The sequence below is a fragment of the Leucoraja erinacea genome, chromosome 5, assembly GCF_028641065.1.
Source record: "Leucoraja erinacea ecotype New England chromosome 5, Leri_hhj_1, whole genome shotgun sequence".
Lineage (NCBI taxonomy): Eukaryota > Metazoa > Chordata > Chondrichthyes > Rajiformes > Rajidae > Leucoraja > Leucoraja erinaceus.
The window spans coordinates 9,757,907-9,782,028 of NC_073381.1; the positions used below are offsets into that span (position 1 = coordinate 9,757,907).

Genomic DNA, 24,122 nt, shown 5'->3' on the forward strand with positions numbered 1-24,122 from the left:
AAGTTCAAGTGAGTTTACTGTCATGTGTCCCTGTATAGGACAATGAAATTCTTGCTTTGCTTCAGCCCACAGAACATAGTAGCCATTTACTACAAAACAGATAAATGTGTCCATATACCATAATATAAATATATACACATGAATAAATAAACTGATAACGTGCAAATAACAGAAAATGGGTTATTAATAATCAGAGTTTTGTCCGAGCCAGGTTTAATAACCTGATGGCTGTGGGGAAGTAGCTATTCCTGAACCTGGTTGTTGCAGTCTTCAGGCTCTTGTACCTTCTACCTGAAGGTAGCAGGGAGATGAGTGTGTGGCCAGGATGGTGTGGGTCTTTGATGATGCTGCCAGCCTTTTTGAGGCAGCGACTGCGATAAATCCCCTCAATGGAAGGAGGATCAGAGCCGATGATGGACTGGGCAGTGTTTACTACTTTTTGTAGTCTTTTCCTCTCCAGGGCGCTCAAATTGCCGAACCAAGCCACGATGCAACCGGTCAGCATGCTCGCTACTGTGCACCTGTAGAAGTTAGAGAGAGTCTTCCTTGACAAACCGACTCTCCGTAATCTTCTCAGGAAGTAGAGGCACTGATGAGCTTTCTTGATAATTGCATTATTGTTCTCCGACCAGGAAAGATCTTCAGAGATGTGCACGCCCAGGGATTTGAAGCTCTTGACCCTTTCAACCATCGACCCGTTGATATAGATGGGGCTGTGGGTCCCCCTCCTATTCCTTCCAAAGTCCACAATCAGTTCCTTGGTTTTGCTGGTGTTGAGGGCCAGGTTATTGCGCTGGCACCATATGGACAGTTGCTCGATCTCTCTTCTGTACTCTGACTCATCCCCATCAGTGATACGTCCCACAACAGTGGTGTCGTCAGCGAACATGATGATGGAGTTCGCACTGTGACTGGCTACGTAGTCATGAGCATAGAGCGAGTACAGCAGGGGGCTGAGCACGCAGCCTTGAGGTGCTCCCGTGCTGATTGTTATCGAGGCTGACACATTTCCACCAATACGAACAGACTGTGGTCTGTGAATGAGGAAGTCGAGGATCCAATTGCAGAGGGATGCGCAGAGACCCAGTTCTGCGAGTTTGGTAACCAGCTTGGAGGGGATGATTGTGTTAAATGCCGGGCTGTAATCGATGAATAACAGCCTGACATATGAGTTTTTGTTGTCCAAGTGGTCCAGAGCGGAGTGGAGGGCCAGCGAGATCGTATCCATCGTTGATCTGTTGTGACGGTAAGCGAACTGCAGTGGGTCCAGGTTTTTGTCGAGGTAGGAGTTGATTTGCTCCATGATCAACCTCTCAAAGCACTTCATCACCACCGGCGTTAGTGCTACTGGTCGATAGTCATTGAGTCACGTCACCTTACTCTTCTTGGGCACTGGTATAATTGATGCCCTCTTAAAGCAGGTGGGGACCTCAGACCTCAGAAGTGAGAGGTTGAAAATGTCCGTAAAAACTCCAGCCAGTTAGTTCACACAGGTTTTTAGAACATGACCGGGTATACCATCAGGTCCAGGTGCTTTTCGGGGGTTCACCCCTCTGAAGGATTTCCTGATATCGGCTTCTGTGCCTGAGACTGAAATACCATCACAGCGGTGACGCTTGGCAAAAAGCCCAAAGAGTTCAATCTTGGTTTCATCAGACCAGAGAATCTTGTTTCTCATGGTCTGAGTCATTTGGGTGCCTTTTGGAAAATTCCAAGCGAGCTGTCATGTGCCTTTTACTGAGGATTGGCTTCCATCTGGCCACTCTACCATAAAGGCCTGATTGGTGGAGTGCTACAGATATAGTTGTCCTTTGGGAAGGTTCTCCCATCTCCACAGAGAAACTCTGGAACTCTGTCAAAGTGACCATCGGGTTCTTGATCACCTCCCTGACCAAGGCCCTTCTCCCCCGATTGTACAGTTTCGCCAGTTGGCCAGCTCTATGAAGAGTTCTGGTGGTTCCAAAGTTCTTCCATTTAAGAGGCCACTGTGCGCTTTGGGACCTGAAATGCTGCAGAAATTGTTTTATACCCTTCCCCAGATCTGTGTCTCGCCACAATCCTGTCCCAGAGGTCTACAGACAATTCCTTTAACTTCATGGCTTGCGTTTTGCTCTTACATGCACTGTCAACTGTGGGATCTTATATAGATTAGTGTATGCCTTTCCAAATCATGTCCAATCAATTTAATTTACCACTGGTGGACTCCAATCAAGTTGTAGAAGCATCTCAAGGATAATCAATGGAAACAAGATGAACCAAAGCTCAATTTTGAGTGTCATAGCAAAGGGTCTGAATACTTATGTAAATGTAATATTTCAGTTATTTATTTTTAATTACTTTGTAAAAATGTCTAAATACCTGTTTTCGCGATTTCATTTTGGGGTATTGTGCGTAGATTGATGATAAAAAAAATGAATTTAATCCATTTTAAAATAAGGCTGTAACATAACAAAATGTGGAAAAAGTGATGGGATCTGAATACTTTCTGAATGCAATGTATGTAGAAAGAAAGGTTGCTGATCTGGAAGTGATATTTCAGGTATAAGCTGCTTTGGTTTAAGATTGATAAATGATTGGAATATTCCATAAAGCAAATATATGTAACATAAGTAAAAACATTGGAATTATTTGGGTACAGTGAAGTATCATGATGGAAGCATCTAACACAATTATAATGGTTAAAATTTGGTTAAAGTATTCAATAATAAATTTGAAGGTGATAATTCTGCAATATTCAATTTGTCTCACTATTGTAATATTCATTAGGTCTTACCTTTAAACCTGGCTCGCCAGGAGGACCATTTGGACCCTAAAGGGAGATAAGGAAGAAGGAAATAAATGGCTACATTTAATGTTTTTGTTTTTACTTATGAGTACGTTCTTAGCAATTGCCCCAATAATGGAGTGATGGGGCTTCTTCTTAAAATGTTGCAATCTTTGTGGCCACTGATTGATATTACGTAGGTTATTCCAGAAGACAATGAAGAAACCGTCCAGGATCCCATGTGACTTATAGAGAAGGACCTGGAGGTCAGGTCATCCACATGACATCGTATTCCTTGCTTTTGTAGGTGAGAGTAATTTCAGAACTGGGAGTGCTGCAAAGAAATTGAAATGATGATGCAAGTTCTACAATATTTATATACTTACTGGAGAGCCAGGGCGTCCATTTCCAGGTGGTCCTTTCTCACCTTGTGGACCTTGAAGACCAAGCAATCCACGCTCACCCTAATAAAATAAATCCGGAACACAATTGAACAAAATGTGCAAGGATGCAGCAAGAGTGCTGTGAAGCTAGATGGAGCTGATATCTAGCCTTATACTGAGAAGCCTGACATATATTAGTATTCCTTCTCCAAATTCAATAAAAGCTAATGCACCCACTGAGAATTAAGCAAATCTTATCGTTTAAAAATTCTCCTGGGTGGCAGTGTTAAGCATACTCTGTATTAATTCCATTGACTAGAATTCAGTAGCAGAGTACAATGTGCTGATGCATCCATAAACTATGCTTTACTGATTTTGTGTCAATTTCCAGGCACAAGTGTTGCATCTTTATGCACACATCAATCTTAATCAGATTAATTTAATTATGTCCTGACTGAGTAGTGTGTGCTTTTTCAACAGCGATTATGACATTACATACCATTCAAATTTGTAAATCCACATTCATTGATAAGGGACGCATGAGACTAGTACTTTTATCATGACCATATAAGTATGCTTAGGGTTGATTTGAATACACCTTGCTTGATATCAAACTCTGCTTTCATTATCACAGCTATCCCATAAAAGGGAATGCAAATAGTTGGTAAAATAAAAAATGTTGGAAATACTCCACAGGCCAAGCACCACCTGCAGGGGAAGAAACAGGGTTTCCATTCCTGAATCTTTCATTCTGTTTCTTTCTCTGAAGATATATGTTTATTGCAAATTTCTGTAATTTCGGAAATTTTCTGTAATTTTGCAAATTTATGGCATCCACAGCAGTTTGCGAGTGGACAAGATTCTTATGCTGTCTGTACTTATGGGCATTTAGACGAATGAGAGGTATTCTAATTGAAACAGATAACATTTTTGGAAAATTTGTACATTGTGGATTTGGTCCATGACTTTCTCTGAAAATGAATAAGCATTAAAGTTTTCCATTGGTGTACATCTTTCAATTTTTCACTTCATCTGTACACCAGCTCTGGTACAATGTTTTCAGGAGTTTTTCCTCATTTGTTAACTGAACATTTGAATTACAATGGTTTGACAGTACAATCTATATGGACAGGCTAATTTTTAATACCTTGGGTCCTCGTGATCCTCTTGTGCCGGGCGATCCAGTTTGCCCCTATTTGTAATTAGTAGTCAACAAATTAATCAAAAAGATGTGAAATCATGGAAGACACCATTGTGTTCATTTGCATGTATGTATTTTAATATGGCATATATCCATTGTGTACAAGGGCACAAACCTGCTTTCCACGTAACCCTGTCCCTGGAAGTCCTGGGTCACCTTTGTCTCCTTTTTCTCCAGGAAGTCCAAGCGCACCCCCAGAATCTCCCTGCAAACAGATGCCTGCACTAGGTTACACAACTTGTCATCATGATGGTAACGTTAAAGCTATAAAATGTAAGCAGTAGAGAGGATGATGCTTAAATGGTATCCTGTCCTGGCAAAGGGCGGGGATCTAGGACCAGTTATGATGGGTGAAATAATTATCTCAACAACACCAGTCTCATACAAACATACCATTCCCCCTCTATATAATGAAAGTTTACTGTATTACATATTTATTTATTGTTTGTTGCATTAATGGGCTTGTAAAGCTGCAGCAAATACGAATATTAATGTTCAGTTTCTGGTAGAGATGATAATTAAATGCTCTTGATACCGCCATGATAATGATTATGCCATTGAACTTTGCAGCACAGGAACAGGCCTTTTGGCCCTTGTTGTCTGTGCTAAACATAACTAATCCCTTCAGCCTGGACATGATCCATTCCTTATATGTTCACGTGCCTATCTAAAAGCCTCTTAAATTCCACAGTCATATCTGCTTCCCCTGGTAGCACGTTGCAGGCACCCAACACTCTCAGTGTTAAAAAAACTAGTCTCACACATCTCCTTTAAACTTTCCCCCCCTGACGTTAATGCTCTGCTCTCCAGTATTTGACAAATCCACTCTGGGAAAAGGATCTGACCGCCTATTCTATCTTTCAATATTTCATATAATCAGACTAAAATCAGACCTCCTCCAATTCAAGATCTTAACTTGATGACCAACCTTATCTCTTCCCATGGCTATTGCAAATTACAGGATTGTGAACATTGTTGTCTCACTGAAACTTCAGCCACTCATCTAGTTTAATTTCCTAAGAACTCAGGTACTGCCCTTTATATATCGTCTCAAAGGGCTCTCTTGGACACATTCTGCCCCATCTAAGCCCCTTGCACTGATCAATATTGGGTTAACATACCACACTACAATAACCATATTGCTCTCATACTTTACTGTGATTTGCATCCATTTCTGTTCTTCTAATTCTGATTATTCAGAAGGATGTAATATCATCCCAGCAATGGTCTCTTATTCCTAATTTCTACCCATATCACAAGGTTGTGAGCCCTGGTTCTGAACTCACCAGTAATTGGGAATACTCTCCTTGTATCTAATCTTTAATCCTTCTAATTTTAGAAATAGGCATTTACAAGTCTTTCATGAGATCCCTTCTAATGGTAAACCTTTCTCTCATGGCCATGTTTCCTCAACACTGGTGAAACTGCACAGAAAACCCCAGTGGGGATCTCACTAAGACTCTGTGCAGCTGCAGCAAGACATCCTTGCTCCTGTACTCAAACTCTGCTGAAATGAAGACCAATACATTATTTGACTTCCTAAGTGCTTGCTGCACTTGAATATTTAAAAACAACTTTCGTATAGAACCTCAGGTTTTTTTGTATTTCCCATTTTTTGCAATCTCAAGACAAAATAGGGGTACTTTTAACCATTATCACTGGGTCATTCGTGGAAGAGTGTACTGGCTGTCCATTTCACACCTCACATCATTTTATTTTAATTGTGAAAAATTACAGCAACCACAAGATAATTTGTGGCAATGCTGTATTTTCGGAACAAGTTAGTCTCAAACACATCATATTTCTCGATATAGCCGCAATTTCCCCCTTTCTGCCCTTTAATCCCAGAATTACCTACAGAAGTTTGATAAGGGTGCACAACACTACATTTTCCCCTAAAAGAAACAAGCACTTGGTAATAAATGCTCCTAGCACATGACCCATGAATGAAAAGACAAAGGGATTAAAAATTAAATTATGTGCAAAATGGACTGCAGATCTGCATTCCTTTGCAAAACAAAGTTACAATTATCCCAGAAATATTCCTGAACATGACAATAAAATCAAATGAGATAAAACCTTGTCACCCTTTCTGCCCTGTTCGCCCGGTTCTCCTGTCAATCCCTGGTAAATAACAAAGGAGAAAAAAATAGTAAGTAGTCATTAGGCAATCATAATCAGAACTGGCAGCAGCTGTGGCTATTTAATACACAGATTTAAAAAAAAAAGTTATAATAAAATAATAGTGAATCTGTTAAAGTCTATCAAGCTCTTCGTTGATCAGTGATATGATCATAATTAGAAAGTAGAAAATATTTTAATGGAAGGTTACATCAAATGTCCAGATGTCAAATTAGTTGGAAGTACAATAGCCCTGCTTTGATTTGAAGATTATGTACATGCATTTTCAAGGAAGTTCTTAGTTTTTCTTTAAGATGACATAAAGAGATGACAAATACTAACTCAGTTTATTTCAGGCATTAAAAAATGTTGGAATTAGCTGCTTTGAATTTCATCCACAGCTGCCATTGCAGGAATCAACCCAGTAAACCTTCATTGCCTTCTCTCCATCGTAAGAACATTTTTCCTCATAAGTTGCTCAGAAAACTGCAGTTAGAGTCTCAGTGAAGCTCTGTACAGCTGCGGCAAGACATCCCTGCTCTTGTACTCAAACCCTCTTGCAATGAAGACCAACATGTCACTTGGTTTCCTGATTGCTGGCTGCACTTGAATGTTTGAAAACAATGTGTACAATGACCCCCAGATCATCTTGTAGTTCCTATTTTTGTAATCTCAAAACAGAATGGGGGGACTTTCACTTTTATCACTGTCAATAATGGATCATATAACAGCACCAATGTAATGTATTCTATCCAAATCTAGTTTCTTGGGTCTAATGGATAGAAATTTCTCTAATGCCCAATTCATAATCTAAACATATGAAGTTCAACAAGCAAAGCAACATAAATATGAAGGTAATGTAACTATGGTACCTATGGATAAACTGGTATATTTGTTTATTGGGTGATCTTGAATGAATAACTACTGATGATGTGCTTGACATTGGTTTTTCACCTTATCTCATTTAACTATCATCTTCCTTCCCTCAAAAGTTTATAAATATTAATAATAATAATATATTTTATTGTCATTGCACGTCAGTGCAACGAGATTTAGTATGCAGCTTCCAACCGATGTAAAAGAAAAGTAAAATAAATAAATAAGCTGTGTGACGTGACCATCCGAGGGAGACAGTCCAGGGGGGATGGGGGGCACTCAGCAGGGCCGGTTCAGAGCCGCTATAGCTCTGGGAATAAAACTGTTTCTGAGTCTGGAGGTTCGGGCGTAGAAGGCCTTGTAACGTCTGCCGGAGGGAAGTAGTTCAAACAGTCCGTTACAAGGGTGTGAGGAGTCTTTATGGATGCTGACGGCCTTCCTGAGGCACCATGTGTGGTAGATGCCCTCCAAGGCTGGTAGCTGTGTCCCAATGATCCTCTGCGCTCTGTGGACGACGCGCTGAAGAGCTCTCCTCTCCGCCTCCGTGCAGCTGAGATACCACACAGAGATGCCATACGTTAATATGCTCTCTGTGGTGCAGCGGTAGAACGTTGTCAGCAGCTGTTGGGGCAGACCAGTCTTTTTTAATGTCCTCAGGAAGAACAGTCGTTGCTGTGCCTTCATTGACCAGCGCAGCGGTGTTGGTGGACCATGTGAGGTCCTCTGAGATGTGAGTGCCCAGAAACTTAAAGCTGGACACTCTCTCCTATCTTATCAATCTTTCCCTTGAAGTTACCATTATTGTTTACCCCATCTGTTCCAACATATGTACATAGTTAATGTTCATGGTGTAATAAAGTTGATGAATGCAGTGAAGATGCAAGCACCAAAGCCTGATCCAGTTTAATGACAGAACAGGTGCAATAGGGCTATTCCTGTTTCCACGCTGCATCTCTAAACTAAACTAAGCAACGTTTAAACAAAGGATTAGTAACAACTGGTTATTCAAACAGGAAATGATAAATGTTCTGAAAATTAACATGGATTTGGGAGTGGTAGTGGGGTCAGCAGGAAGCTGAACTTCCTCCACAAAAGGATGAGGGGGGATCTTATAGAAACATATAAAATTATAAAAGGACTGGACAAGCTAGATGCAGGAACAATGTTCCCAATGTTGGGAATGTTCCAGAACCAGGGGCCACAGTCTTAGAATAAAGGGGAGGCCATTTAAGACTGAGGTGAGAAAAAACGTTTTAACCCAAAGAGTTGTGAATTTGTGGAATTCGCTGTCACAGAGGGCAGTGGAGGCCAAATCACTGGATGGATTTAAGAGAAAATTAGATTCTCTAGGGACTAGTGGAATCAAGGGATATGGGGAGAAGGCAGGCACGGGTTATTGATTGGGGACGATCAGCCATGATCACAATGAATGGCGGTGCTGGCTCGAAGGGCCGAATGGCCTCCTCCTGCAACTATTTTCTATGTTTTTATGTTTCTAAATACAAAACGGACTTCAAAATGTGAGATATAAAGATGTTCAAGACATACTTACGATTTCTCCTTTTAATCCTTTGGGGCCTATCAGACCTGGTAATCCTGGTCGACCCTGTGAAGCAGTTGAAATTCAGAACTACAACACACTCTATGTAGCTAAATTGCAAAGTCTCGATATTCACAATGCAATATCAAGAATACAACAAAATTGTTTTTGGTCACATAACAAAATAATATATAATAGTCACCTCAAAAATCTGCTGCTTCAAGTTATACTAAAATAAAAAATGAAACAGAAATCTCATGGCTAAAGTAAGTCAGAAAACATCTAACATAAATACCTCCAATCCTGGTTCTCCATTACGTCCAGGTAGCCCAATTTCTCCCATTTCTCCCTAAAAATATGGATCAGAGTAGATGAGTGGTCATGCATAGTGAATAAAGCATTTAGTTCAAGATGAACAATACAATTGAAAAGAGAGAGCTCTATATTAACATTCTACCTTTAATCCAGGGTTTCCTTGCATTCCTTTGTCTCCTTTTGACCCCTATAAGGAAGCAAACAGGGGGTGAGGATGGATTTTACCACCTTTCCATATGCAGTGCCAACTCAAGATTGTGCTGAATTGGCTAGATATATTTTCTGAGTGTTTGGAGTGTTTTTTTTTTTGTTTCAATATTTGGTTCCGTTTATTGTCTCTTCCCTTCCAGGAACACACAGCTTGATGAAACTGTGGCCTTCTTAAATATTGGGATTCTTTTTGCCTTATTTATCTCAATGGCATAACAATGGTGGTCTTGTTTCCTCTATAGTCCTTAACACATCTAAACTGTTTGCTTCTCAGTACGCCACTGGGTTCCCAATGGTTCAATCTTGATATTTTGCTTCCAAGTTCCTGAGGTTTTCATTAAAATTAAGTCTATACTTCTGCACTGGATGAGAGTCATCAAATCTTACAGCACATAAATAGGCTCCTTCAGCCAAGCTTGTCCACGTGACTTTGATGCCTATCTACACTAATTCCAATTGCCAAGCAAGTACAGAGGCAGTTAAAGGAGGAAAGAGTATCAAGAATAACGAGATGTTAATGATGGGGTGGGAGGCAGGAGAGATTAAATGAGAAAAAGTTGATAATTCAGATAGAAAAGAGATTGTACTGAGAGGTGCTCTGGTAATTTCATCAAGGACAACCCTTAGCCATGGAATTGGCAAGGAAGGTGGCATCTTCATACTGATGCAATGTAGACACAGAGTCCTTTAAGGAAGCAGAGTGGAATGTTTAGTCAAATTTCTGACAGCAAATGGGGGTATGTACCCTTGGATGTTATGATTTGCCTGGAAAGCACAGAAAGCAAAGATTTTTACTGCATGTCAATGCACGTGACAATATATACCAATACCATTATTAATAATCTGTGAGAAATTATCTAGGTAAATAAACACCTCAATCACAGGAATCATTGGATTCTTCACTTGCACAACCTCTCATGCAGACATTTAAAAAAATTGTTTTACAAAAATACAAATATTACTGGAAAATGTTTCCTGGTTTGCAGGATCTTGTCAACTGTGCCTGGCTAAAATTAGTGGCTTAAACCTACAAGGGTCAATATACCGAATGGCGATGTTTTTGAGATAAGGCAAGCACTGGATTCCTCTGTGCTAATGTAGTCATTAAAGCCTCCATATATGGTAAAATGGTCCAAGTCCCAAGGGTAAATCATGCTTGACTTATCTTCTGGAATTTTTTGAGGATATAACTAGGAAAATGGATAAGGGAGAGCCAGCAGATGTAGTGCACCTGGACTTTCAGAAAGCATTTGATAAGGTCCCACATAGGAGATTAGTGGGCAAAATTAGGGCACATGGTATTGGGGGTAGAGTGCTGACATGGATAGAGAATTGGTTGGCAGACAGGAAACAAAGAGTAGGGATTAACGGGTCCCTTTTAGAATGGCAGGCAGTGACTAGTGGGGTACCGCAAGGCTTGGTGCTGGGACACGGCTATTTACAATATACATCAATGATTTACATGAAGGGATTCAAAGTAACATTAGAAAATTTGCAGATGACACAAAGCTGGGTGGCAGTGTGAACTGTGAGGAGGATGCTATGAGAATGCAGGGTGACTTGGACAGGTTGGATGAATGGGCAGAAGCATGGCAGATGCAGTTTAATGTGGATAAATGTGAGGTTACCACTTTGGCAGCAAAACCAGGAAGGCAGATTACTATCTAAATAGTGTCAAGTTGGGAAAAGGGGAAGTTCAATGGGATCTGGGGATCCTTGTTCATCAATCAATGTGAAAGTAAGCATGCAGGTACAGCAGGCAGTGAAGAAAGCGAATGACATGTTGGCCTTTATAACAAGAGGAGTTGAGTATAGGAGCAAAGAGGTCCTTCTGCAGTTGTACAGGGCCCTAGTGTGACCACACCTGGAGTATTGTGTGCAGTTTGGTCCCCTAATTTGAGGATGGACATTCTTGCTATTGAGGGAGTGTAGCATAGGTTTACAAGGTTAATTCCAGGGATGGCGGGACTGTCATATGCTGAGAGAATGGAGCAGCTGGTCTTATATACTCTGGAATCTAGAAGGATGAGAGGGCATCTTATTGAAACATATAAGATTATCAAGAGTTTGGACAAACTAGAGGCAAAAAGCACTTTACCGATGTTGGGGAGTCCAGAACCAGGGGCCACGGTTTAAGAATAAGGGGAAAGCCATTTAGAATGGAGATGAGGAAACACTTTTTCTCACAGAGAGTTGTGAGTCCATGGAATTCTCTGCCTCAGAGGGCGGTGGAGGCCGGTTCTTTGGATTCTTTCAAGAGAGAGTACTTTTAAGATAGGGCTCTTAAAGATAACAGGGTCAGGGGATATAGGGAGAAGGCAGGAACGGGGTACTGATTGGGGATTGGGGATGATCAGCCATGATCACATTGAATGGCTTACTCCTGCACCTATTTTATATGTATCTATTCTCTATGTATCTAACTCCATTTTCATTTTTAAATCTGTTCATAACCACATATCTGGGCATCTGCCCTAATGTCCTTTATGTTTGGTATCAATTTCCATAGAATATGCACTTGTGAAATGCCTTGTGATGCTTTTCTATATGATGTGAGTTTAGGTTGTAAGTTATTGTATTGACAGCAGCAATTAAAAATTAAGGGTGATCTGTTCTGGTTCCTTCATTAGAAAGATACAGCATCTCACTAACTGTATTATATTGTGGACATTTAATCTATCTTCCTGAAGCAACATAAAACAAACATTTGGGGTGCTCTGCAGAACAATTGGAGTTCCTCCTCAAAGCTGGTGTGAGTGTCAAGGTCTGATTTTTTAATGATGTAAAGCTCTCATATATGTATTGTTAGAAACATAGAAACATAGAAAATAGGTGCAGGAGTAGGCCATTCGGCCCTTCGAGCCTGCACCGCCATTCAATATGATCATGGCTGATCATCCAACTCAGTATCCCGTACCTGCCTTCTCTCCATACCCTCTGATCCCCTTAGCCACAAGGGCCACATCTAACTCCCTCTTAAATATAGCCAATGAACTGGCCTCGACTAACCTCTGTGGCAGAGAGTTCCAGAGATTCACCACTCTCTGTGTGAAAAAAGTTATTTTCATCTCGGTTTTAAAGGATTTCCCCCTTATCCTTAAGCTGTGACCCCTTGTCCTGGACTTCCCCAACATCGGGAACAATCTTCTTGCATCTAGCCTGTCCAACCCCTTAAGAGTTTTGTAAGTTTCTATAAGATCCCCTCTCAATCTCCTAAATTCTAGAGAGTATAAACCCAGTCTATCCAGTCTTTCTTCATAAAACAGTCCTGACATCTCAGGAATCAGTCTGGTGAACCTTCTCTGCACTCCCTCTATGGCAATAATGTCCTTCCTCAGATTTGGAGACCAAAACTGTACACAATACTCCAGGTGTGGTCTCACCAAGACCCTGTACAACTGCAGTAGAACCTCCCTGCTCCTATACTCCAGTCCTTTTGCTATGAAAGCTAACATACCATTCACTTTCTTCACTGCTGAGTTAGCTGAGCAGACTGGAATTTCAGTACAACTAGTAAACAGTTATGGTCAAGGAAGTTGTCTCCATGGACACTGGTTCCATGTCTAACATAAATAGCTTCAATCTACTGAAAAAAAAAGCAGAATAACTAATTTTCAGCATCAAAGTGACCATCTCACATCAAAGGTGTAATCTAACTCCCTTTTCAAATGCCTACCTTTGGTGGAGCAAAAATTAATGAAGGTAAAAGGTGATGTGAGTTTACCATGCCTTGATAAGAGTGAAAAATCAGCAGATAGTACAGCAATTTTGCACATTGACTATAATTTATTCAGTTCCCACTTATGCTCATGAGTCATACAGTGTGGAAACAGGCCCTTCAGCCCAACATCCTTGCTGACTCAGGAACCTTCCTAAGTTTGTACCATTTGCCTGCGTTTGACCCATATGCCTTTGAATATTTCCTACCCATGTACCTATCCAAGTCTATTAAACGTTGTAATTGTACCTACCTCTAAGAATCCTTCTGGCAGCTCGTTCCATATATTCACCATCCTCTGAAAAAGTTGTCCCTCACATCCAATTTAAATATTTCCCCTCTCACCCTAAACCTATGCTATCTAGTTTTAGATGCCCTTTATGGTAAAAATACATTTTCTACTTTATCTATGGCCCTTGTGATTTAAAAAAATACAAATTCACCCCTCAGCCTCCTTCACTCTTACTAAACTTGTCCAAGGATTCCATAATCCCAGGTGCCTGTAGCTGACCCATGCTTCCTTTTTTACTGACCAGAAGCTCAATATCTTGTCATCCAGGCTTCTCTACTCCAATCTCTATTAAGTTCCCTTCACCACGACCTTGAACTCCTGCTATCTCACATTTTAAAGACTCCTGCCTGCTGGGAACCCTTTGCCAGCAAATAACCTATTCCAATAATCTTTTACTGCCTAATACCATTAACATTTGCCTCATCCCATTTTAACTTGTGGAGCAGTTCTGTCCTTTTCCATGACTATTCTATGACAAATGGAACAATGGTCACTGGTTCAAGGTGTGCCCTCGCTGACACCTCAGTTCACCAGCCCTGCTCTATTTCCCAAGAGTATACCACTTGCTCTGCTAGTCAGGATAAAAGAAAGGGATAAGGAAAGGATATTGGTCATGTGCATGAATTGGCTATGAACCATCTACGAACTTAAATTATTCTTTCCTCATTGCTCCAGAACTCCTGACTTCTCCAGAAGGTTTTTGCTTTCCATATTCACATTTCACATTCACATTCAATCCACATTGACATCCATTGCTCTTAAATTTCTGATTTGAGATTGCCCTGATTCCTAGAAGCGTTGACCCATTGCCCACAGAAGCAAGCAAAGGCTGTGGGAAAGCTTGAGAATTAAAAAAACTTACAGGAATTCCAAATTTTTGCAGGGCATATCCTGAAGCCACTCCCTGAAACAAAAGAAAAGACAAGAAGCTTTATGAGAGTTGAAAATTAAGTTGGTCAAGATTTTTGTCAGCAGCAGCTTGCCCTCTCCATTCTCATTTTTCTTGTTCTTCTTCTTGTATATATAGCAGTTGACTGCTAGTACTTGTCACTCCATGATTTATGCTTTAGTATTCTCTTGCATTATGTATATTCTCCATTAGCTGTATTTATCTGCTAAAACGTGTCTAGATATATAAAACTGGGTGCATAAAGTGTCAAATATAGATTTTTTTTAAAAGAGTGAACATTATAAATCCTTTAAATTGATGCATTGAATGGTTACTACTTTCACATATTTTCAGTGTTATTCACATATTTCAGCATTATAGTTAAAGCCACTGCAGAGCACAGAGATAGAATCCAGTCCTTTGGATATCTTCAAAAGAACTGTGAGAACATTTAAAAAGCGAAGGCTTTGTTGTAGAATTCTATGGACTGGATTCAGGAAGGAATATATTTTCAGTACTGTTTTCAAAGGAAAAACTATCAGCTGCGAGAAGGAATCAATGCAACACAGCTCTGGAAACTGTTAGCCATGTTGGATGTAGACAACAATGCTGGAGAAACTCAGCGGGTGAGGCAGCATCTATGGAGCGAAGGAATATGTGAATAGTTTCGGGTCGAGACCCTTCTTCAGCTTGATGTGGGGGTGCGGGGGGGGGAGGCGGGATGAAGAAAGGAAGAGGTGGAGACAGTAGGCTGTGGGAGAATGGGGAGGGGAAGGAGGGAGAAAGCAAGGACTCCCTGAAATTGGAGGTCAATGTTCATACAGCTGGGGTGTAAACTGCCCAAGCGAAACGTGCTGCTCCTCCAATTTGCAGTGGGACTCACTCTGGCCATGGAGGAGGCCCAGGACAGAAAGGTAGTATTCGGAATGGGGAGTTGAAGTGCTGAGCCACCGGGAGATCAGGTTGATTAATGCCAACTAAGCGGAGGTGCTGGGCGAAGCGATCGCCAAGCCTGCGCTTGATCTCACCGATGTAGAGCAGTTGACACCTAGAACATCGGATGCAATAGATGAGGTTGGAGGAGGTTCAGGTGAAGATTCTGCTTGGGTCCTTGGATGGAGTCGAGGTGGGAGGTAAAGCGACAAGTGTAGCATTTCCTGCGGTTGCAAGGGAAAGTACCAGGGAAGGGGGTGGCTTGGGTGGGAAGGGACGAATTGACCAGAGAGTTACGGAGGGAGCAGTCTCTGCAGAAAGCCGAAAGGGGAGGAGGTGTGGCCAGTGGTGGGATCCCGTTGGAGGTGGCGAAAAAGTTGGATGGCCGCAAGTTGGATGATTTGATTCTTTGGCACCATATTCTGATGTTCCATTAAAAAAAATGAGCTCACCAACAACATTCAATTAAAACATACGGTGCAAACTGCTTTCATGAAACTAACAGGTGAAGGATAGCTTAAGAGGGAAAAGGTCTTCTTAAAAAAATACTGGCCCAGGGATTCTAAATTAACCAAACCATCATGAGAGAATTTAAGAAAGTAGTTTCTTGTTCACATTCATTGGATACATGGATGTGTTTAATGCTATTTACTTGCTATTTCCATTTATCAATAGGCCATTTCAGACAAGAGCCATTGATAAAAGGAACCCGTCACCTCACCTAGTTTGTGATGTGTATCTTGTTAAGGTGACAGGTTTCCTTTGAATGTTTCGATATGGGCTACTATTTCCTTCACTCCATAGATGCTGCTGCACCCGCTGAGTTTCTCCAGCACTTTTGTCTACCCTGGGCTACATTCGGTAGGGGGACAAGGTTCTCATCACGATGCATGGTAGTTCATGCAAACTAGCCTACACGCACATGTGCAAACAGACATGCACACGGCCTTCAGAATGTTTCACAGTTAACGTCTGCTGGGTAAAAATAGCAGTGGCAGCAGGTCTCAATATACAGAAGCTACTCTTCTTGTGTGACCTCGATGAATGGGCCATCTATTTATTTTAATTTTGTTCGCCATGGCCCTAAAGAGTTCCAATGAGCACCTGGATGTTCCAGTTTCGTCCTAAATCCAAACATGTGACGGTATGAAAACTGTCTACTGTAAATTACACCTTGGGTAGGTTGATGATAAGATAATCGGGAAGAGTTGATGGGCATGTGAGACAGTTTAGATAATAGGAAATAACAGCAGAGGCATCACAACAGAGTTTATACCTACCCTCAGTCACTGCTCACACACAGCACCATTCAGTGATGCTTTCCTTATTAGGGACACTAAGGACCAACGTAACAAACTTTAACTCAACCCAGATCAACAAGGAACCTGCCATCGTCTGTCCCAGTTTCCTTCCATAGGAAATGGTGAAGGTGCAATACGAAGAAACTACTTTTACTATTTTAGTATCATGTACAGGTGATACATTCTCATTCTCGTATTTTCTAATGACATAGAAGCAGGTGACTTAGTTCAACGTGTCTATGTTGGCTCTCAATACATTTTCATCAGTCCTGTCCTCTCTCTTATTTCCCTGAACTCTTCTAATCTGTCACACATAACCATCAACTCTCCCCGATTCTCCTATCACCGACCTACACTAGGGGTGAAGTGCAATAGCCAATTAATCTACCAGCACAATAGTAAGAATTGGAGCACCCATGAAAATCAATATCATCACAGGGATAATGTACAAGATTCAGCAGGTAGTACCTGAGGACACTGTTTTTTTGTCTATGCCACTCAGGCACTTTGATCAGAAAAACACAATCTTATCACTGCAATAAAAGTTTGCCATTGACATTTGACCTGTGAAATCTGCCCCTTTAAACCATGTAACATGTATCCTAGTAATGTGGGAGACAACGTCTCCTCTACCTGAAGGTTTAAAATTCCTTCAGATTATACTACAAAAAGTAAGTAAAGATAATTTACCAATCCCGGTGGGCCAGGGGGTCCCATTAATCCAACGTCACCCTGAAAAATAAAACTAATTAGTGGAAAATGGTAATCTATTGCATGGTATTCGTGCAGTGGGGAAGGAGAGTCCGCCTAATTTGACAGCTGCTTTCTTGTTTTGAATCCAGTTTGCAGCTGCTTCAGTGGTGACCCAAATCTATGCTAAAAGGCATCTCCACGACATTAGCAAACCTGAAACGAGAGAAGGCCATTCAACGACTGAGTTCGGCCTTTCCAACAAGGCAGGGCATAGCCAAGGGAGCTGAAGCATGAGAGAGATATTTTGCAAAAGGATTAACCTCTGTGAAATTTCACCCGACTGCCTCTTCCTGTCCTATAACTCCCAATTCACATCAAAACCAAATAAAGCTCCATCAATCTGCAGCTTTAGAAATTAACTCTCTTTGAGAATCTCATTAAAAGCTAAAATAATCATAGATAATAATAACAGATGATCAAATACTCTGTGGGCGATGTGCCATTTGCCCCGGTATGAGTTACATTGATGAATGCACTCAATTGACGTCCTTAGTTTTTCTGTTTGAGTTTTCAAGTTACAGAGAGATTTTGCATATATTTATCATCTTGATGGCTTTATTTAAGATATTAATCCTGAGGATCATTCTGTATTGCTTAAAAAAAGAATTGTATTGGACAGATTGTCCAGTCAGAGAGATTGTTAAGATGTCACCATGGTTTAATGGCCTACTTTAAAACTCACCTTACAGGTGATGGTTCAGTCAGTAAATCCATACTGTCATGATATCAACCTTTAATCTGATTTTCTCCTGTGGGATAGAGATGCCCTGCTGATTGTCAAGCCAGCAAGTTAAAATCCAATCATCACAGTGGGCTGAATTCTTGGAATTTCAATCCTGTTTTCCCTCTATTTCTCCTGCTCTTCTTGTGCTTCCTACCCGTTTCTCTTTGCATACATGCAGTACCTGTGAACGCAACTTCCTCCAATGGCGCATTGAAACACCATGTTGCTGTTGCTCATTCCATCTGCAGGCTTGTGCAAATCACCTGAATAGAAGGCTAACAATCTGCAACATCAACATCAGTTGGTGACTATTTCTGGGCACTACCAATGCATGGCTCCTGCCTTCTGCCTCAGTTTCCTGGTTTTCATAAGACCCTCCATGATGAAATGCTTACCTTTGATCCTTTCTCACCGCTTGGCCCTTCTTGTCCCTTTAAGGAAATAAAATTCAGGAATGAATATAAACTAACACAAGCACGGTGGCATAGCAGTAGAGTTGATGCCTTACAGCACCAGAGACTCGGGTTCGTTCCTGACTACGGGTGCTGTCTGTATGGAGTTTGTACGTTCTCCCCATGACCGTGGGTTTTCTCCGAGATCTTCGGTTTCCTCCCACGCTCCAAAGACGTACAGGTATGTAGGTTAATTGGCTTGGTATAATTGTAAATTGTCCCTTGTGTGTGTAGGATAGGGTTAATGTGTGGGGATCGCTGGTGGGCGCAGACTCGGTGGGCCGAAGGGCCTGTTTCCACACTGTATCTAAACTAAACTAAAAGTACATTGTCACATGTAGAGTAATGATGCAAAGCAATTGAAGGTGTAACTTTCAATTTGATCAATTCAAAAACTCTTACATGTTCTCCTTTTATTCCTTTTGCCGCATTCTTTCCTGAGGGCCCAGGATCTCCTCTGGAACCCTGTAAAAAATGGCCATCATTACAAATAGGTTGAAAAGACATTGGTAGCTAACCTTTACAGTTCTGATAGAGGATCTTCAATCTGAAATATTAATTCTGTTTCTCTTTTTACAAATGCTAATTGATCCTGTAGGGTGTTTCTAGTTCTTTCTCTTTTTATTTATAATTTGCATATCTTCAGCAAGTAAATCATTCTTTCATTTCTTCATGTATGCACTGGTGTCACAGCCAAAGTGATGGTTTGTGCCTTTCCACAATGTCTGCTGCATTTGCTGCACAGAACCTGGACCCAGCACATTGATACAATCAAAGAAAGCCCATCTACTTCCTTAGAAGATTGAGGAGTGTTGTAACGTCGATGAATTTCTACAGGGGCACTGTAGAGAGCATAATGTCTACTTGCATCATGGCTGAGTTTGGCAACTCGAATGCCCGGGTATGAAAGAGATTTCAAAGATGTGGTGGGCACTGCCCAGTCAACTGATCTCCCCGCCATTGAAGGGATCTATAGAAGGCACTGCCTCTAAAAGGAAACCAGCATCATCAGAGATCCACACCACCCTGGCCACGTTCTCATTTCATTCCTGCTATCGGGAAGCAGGTACAAGACTATAAAAAACTGTGCACTACAGGTTCAGGAACAGCTTCTTCCCAACAACCATCAGGCCATGAAAATGCAAACACCAACTAAACCATGAACTTTCTTGTTTCCACTACGGACCTCTGGATTTTTTGGGACTTTTTATTTTTTGAACCTATTTTTTGCTTGTTTATTATGTTATCTATTATTATGTTATGCTGCCGTAAGTAACAATTACATAGTTTGTTTTATTACATATGTCAATTAAACACACTTGAACTTTCTACGCCACTTTGTCCACTTGCCTTCCTTGCTAATTGTCCATCACTGTGCTGAATGTTTTATATTCCACTAATATAGGCGATGTGATGGGAAGAACAATGGGTTCAATATTCGTCTGATGATTTGTGAGTTAATAAATTTAACCATATGTTGAATGGAGAAGAACGCGATTCACTTGTTTAGGTCCGAAAGTAAGCATGCAGGAAACATGTTCCCGATATTGGGAGAGTCCAGAACCAGGGGTCACTGTTTAAGAATAAGGGGTAAGCCATTTAGAACGGAGCTGAGGAAACACTATTTCACACAGAGAGTTGTGAGTCCGTGGAATTCTCTGTCTAAGAATTCTCTGTCTAAGAAGGAAGCCGGTTCTCTGGATACTTTCAAGAGAGAGCTAGATAGACCTCTTAAAGATGGCGGAGTCATTTTTTTTCAACTTTTTTTGTTTTTTTAGTATGTTTTAAAGTATGTTTTTTGTGTTTCTTTGTGTGTTTTGTGTGGGGGGTGGTGTGGGGGGGTAAGGAGGAAACCGTTTTGGTTGCCTCCTCCACGGAGAGGTGACTTTTTCCAGGTCGCCTCCCCCGTGGCCTAACAACGAGGATCGGCGTGGACTTTCCCAGAGACGCGCCCGGGGCTTCAGCGGCGGGCGCAGCGTGGACTCTCGGCGTGGAGCGGGTGAGCCCTCACTGGGGCTCGCTGGAGGGGAGCGCTCCGTTTCGCTGGCCCGCGGCAGCCGGCAGCCTGAAGCCGCGGTCTGCACAGCTCCAGCTGGCGCGGCGTCTGCAGCCCGGGATCCCTCGTGGGGGACCCGGGGGAAGAAGGAGCTTCCACCGCCGGCCCGCGGCCAACTTCTACCGCGGACCCGGCGTGGACTTACCATCACCCTGAGAGGGGAGCTTCGACCGCCGGCCCTGCGGTCTGCGGTGCTTCTGGCTGTGGCGCGGCGGGGACGTTAAATCTTCGACCACCGGCCTGCGGCCTACACCATCCTGAAGCCGCGGTCTCCGGTGGGGAAGAGCCGACTATGGACTGACTCTGGACTCTGGTCCCGACCACGGGGGGAAATGGAGGAGGACTGGCCAATTTTTGTGCCTTCCACCACAGTGATGAATGCTGTGGTGGATGTTTGTGTTAAATTTTTATTGTGTATTGTGTGTTCTTTCTCATTGTATCGCTGCTGACATATTCATTTCACTTGCACTTTATGTGCAATATGACGAATAAACACGTATTGTATTGTATTGTATTGAGTCAGGGGATATGGGGAGAAGGCAGGAACGGGGTACTGACTGGGATGATCAGCCATGATCACATTGAATGGCGGTGCTGGCTCGAAGGGCCGAATGGCCTACTCCTGCACCTATTGTCTATTGTCCATTGACTATTGGAATAAAAGTGCAGCAGATTTATGTGATCAACTACTTAACCTGCTAGTTAAATCTATTGATATGATAAAAATTAATGCAAATGTTTGCTGAACTTTGAGAAACTGATTAAATTGGAATGGCAATTTTGTACATTTAGTACTAGAATGGGAAACAGACCTACTAAATAACTGTTCAGCGACACACTATTGTGTAAAGATGGGGGAAATGCAGATGGGAGAGAAAATGGAATAGGATGTTTCGATGATTATTAGACGCATCCATGATTGAACAGTCTCTGTCCATCCTCACATGTTTTGTTCCTCCATTTCCTGCATCTTTTCCTCATCCCATTGCAATCCTGGCCCATAGCCTCATTATTCCAAGATTGTTCAGGACAGCTGTGGACCCTCCTCACTGGCCAGGTGCCAAAACCTCTGCTTGGGGACAACAACAATGGTTGCGTTCATGATGTTAGTATCGGTTCCAATGTTGCTGTTTGTAATTCTACAAACTTCCAGGACACCACACAGGGGGTAAGTCATGGCTTCACGAGTTCTCATGAACCATCTGTCTGGTGTGTCAGCTAAAAGTTGGTAAGCGGAGCAACCCAAGGTTAAAATATGACATGAGGTTCTGGAGTGTATAGTGTCAACCATCAGGATGCATTGCCAGTAGTTGAGCACAATTTGAGAGTAACATCATGAGAAGTGAGGTGAGCTAAAATAATGCTGGAGTAATGTGACCCCATGTCACATAAAATACATATTCTAAGCAACCAGATTTCTACTCCCCAATGCTTATTGCATCGCTGCATATTTTGTGTTGTGATACAAATACAATGCACAGATTTAGTGAGTCTCTTTACAGAAATACTGAGTTTGCCACACTCTTTTGCACAAAAAGGATATTGCTTTGTTTTGCCTTCTTAACACTTAGCAAAACATAGAAAATAGAAAGGCACCATCTGTTAAGTTTCTTCAGATGTGGCATAGAGTACAGAATGTCACCCAAGACAAGAGATACAGTGGCTTGCAAAAGTATTCATACCCCTTGAACTTTTCCACATTTTGTCACGTTACAACCACAAACGTAAATGTATTTTATTGGGATTTTATGTGATAGACCAACACAAAGTGGTGCATAATTGTGAAGTGGAAGGAAAATGATACATGGTTTTACAAATAAAAAACTGAAAAGTGTGGCGTGCAAAGGTATTCAGCCCCCTTTACTCTGAAACCCCTAAATAAAATCCAGTGCAACCAAATGCCTTCAGAAGTCACCTAATTAGTAAATAGAGTCCACTTGTGTGTAATCTAATCTCAGTATAAATACAGCTGTTCCGTGAAGGCCTCAGAGGTTTGTTAGAGAACATTAGTGAACAAACAGCATCATGAAGCCCAAAGAACACACCAGTCAGGTCAGGGATAATGTTGTGGAGAAGTTTAAAGCAGGGTTAGGTTATAAAAAAATATCCCAACCTTTGAACATCTCACGGAGCACTGTTTAATCCATCATCCGAAAATGGAAAGAGTATGGCACAACTGCAAACCTACCAAGACATGGCCTTCTACCTAAACTGACAGGCCGGGCAAGGAGAGCATTGATCAGAGAAGCAGCCAAGAGGCCCATGGTAACTCTGGAGGAGCTGCAGAGATCCACAGCTCAGGTGGGAGAATCTGTCCACAGGACAACTATTAGTCGTGCACTCCACAAATCGGGCCTTTATGGAAGAGTGGCAAGAAGAAAGCCATTGTTGAAAAAAAGCCATAAGAAGTCCCGTATTCAGTTTGCCACAAGCCATGTGGGGGACACAGCAAACATGTGGAGGAAGGTGCTCTGGTCAGATGAGACCAAAAGTGAAGTTTGTGGCCTAAATGCAAAACGCTATGTGTGGTGGAAAACTAACACTGCACATCACCCTGAACACACCATCCCCACTGTGAAACATGGTGGTGGCAGCATCATGCTGTGGGGATGCTTCTCTTCAGCAGGGACAAGGAAGCTGGTCAGAGTTGATGGGAAGATGGATGGAGCCAAATACAGGGCAATCTTGGAAGAAAACCTGTTAGAGTCTGCAAAAGACTTGAGACTGGGGCGGAGGTTCACCTTCCAGCAGGACAACGACCCTAAACATACAGCCAGAGCTACAATGGAATGGTTTAGATCAAAGCATATTCATGTGTTAGAATGGCCCAGTCAAAGTCCAGACCTAAATCCAATTGAGAATCTCTGGCAAGACTTGAAAATTGCTGTTCACAGACGCTCTGCATCCAATCTGACTGAGCTTGAGCTATTTTACAAAGAAGAATGGGCAAAAATTTCAGTCTCTAGATGTGCAAAGCTGGTAGAGACATATCCCAAAAGATTTACAGCTGTAATTGCAGTGAAAGGTGGTTCTACAAAGTATTGACTCAGGGGGGCTGAATACTTTTGCACGCCACACTTTTCAGTTTTTTATTTGTAAAAAAATGTGAAAACCATGTATCATTTTCCTTCCACTTCACAATTATGCACCACTTTGTGTTGGTCTATCACATAAAATCCCAATAAAATACATTTACGTTTGTGGTTGTAACGTGACAAAATGTGGAAAAGTTCAAGGGGTATGAATACTTTTGCAAGCCACTGTATATAACAACCAGGGGGTGGCAGCAAACTGCTGCTCTAGTGATGAGATGTACCAGCTTACCTGTCTGGAAATCTATCCATCAAAATGTTTATTGAAGCAAATCCCACAAATGCAGGCTATTACTGAACAGATCAAGTATGATAAGAATTTACTATGGCAAGGAATATAAATTAGCAGCTGCCTTTCTCGGTGCTGCAAGCTGCTGCCTGTTATATCTGCAATATTAACAGGAACCAATGTCCAGCCATTTTGATAGGCATGGCTAAAGTTACATAAATCCAAAAAAGCCAGAAGGAGAGAAAACATGCAGCCTGTTCCTTCCAATTATTA

At 41.7% G+C, this 24,122-nt stretch overlaps 1 protein-coding gene across 1 annotated transcript in view; it reads right to left on the bottom strand.

Moving 5' to 3' along the window:
• The window catches only part of LOC129696925 (collagen alpha-1(XIX) chain-like), a 320,031-nt gene that overhangs the window by 68,468 nt on the left and 227,441 nt on the right, over nucleotides 1-24,122 (bottom strand). Inside the window, exons 22-33 of the mRNA XM_055635036.1 lie at nucleotides 18,875-18,937; nucleotides 18,416-18,451; nucleotides 17,234-17,275; nucleotides 14,283-14,324; nucleotides 9,343-9,387; nucleotides 9,181-9,234; nucleotides 8,898-8,951; nucleotides 6,428-6,472; nucleotides 4,464-4,553; nucleotides 4,295-4,339; nucleotides 3,151-3,228; nucleotides 2,774-2,809 (exon numbers count right to left, since the gene is read on the bottom strand). Of these exons, the coding sequence (XP_055491011.1) occupies nucleotides 2,774-2,809; nucleotides 3,151-3,228; nucleotides 4,295-4,339; nucleotides 4,464-4,553; nucleotides 6,428-6,472; nucleotides 8,898-8,951; nucleotides 9,181-9,234; nucleotides 9,343-9,387; nucleotides 14,283-14,324; nucleotides 17,234-17,275; nucleotides 18,416-18,451; nucleotides 18,875-18,937 (630 nt within the window). The remainder of the gene's footprint in view (nucleotides 1-2,773; nucleotides 2,810-3,150; nucleotides 3,229-4,294; nucleotides 4,340-4,463; nucleotides 4,554-6,427; nucleotides 6,473-8,897; nucleotides 8,952-9,180; nucleotides 9,235-9,342; nucleotides 9,388-14,282; nucleotides 14,325-17,233; nucleotides 17,276-18,415; nucleotides 18,452-18,874; nucleotides 18,938-24,122) is intronic.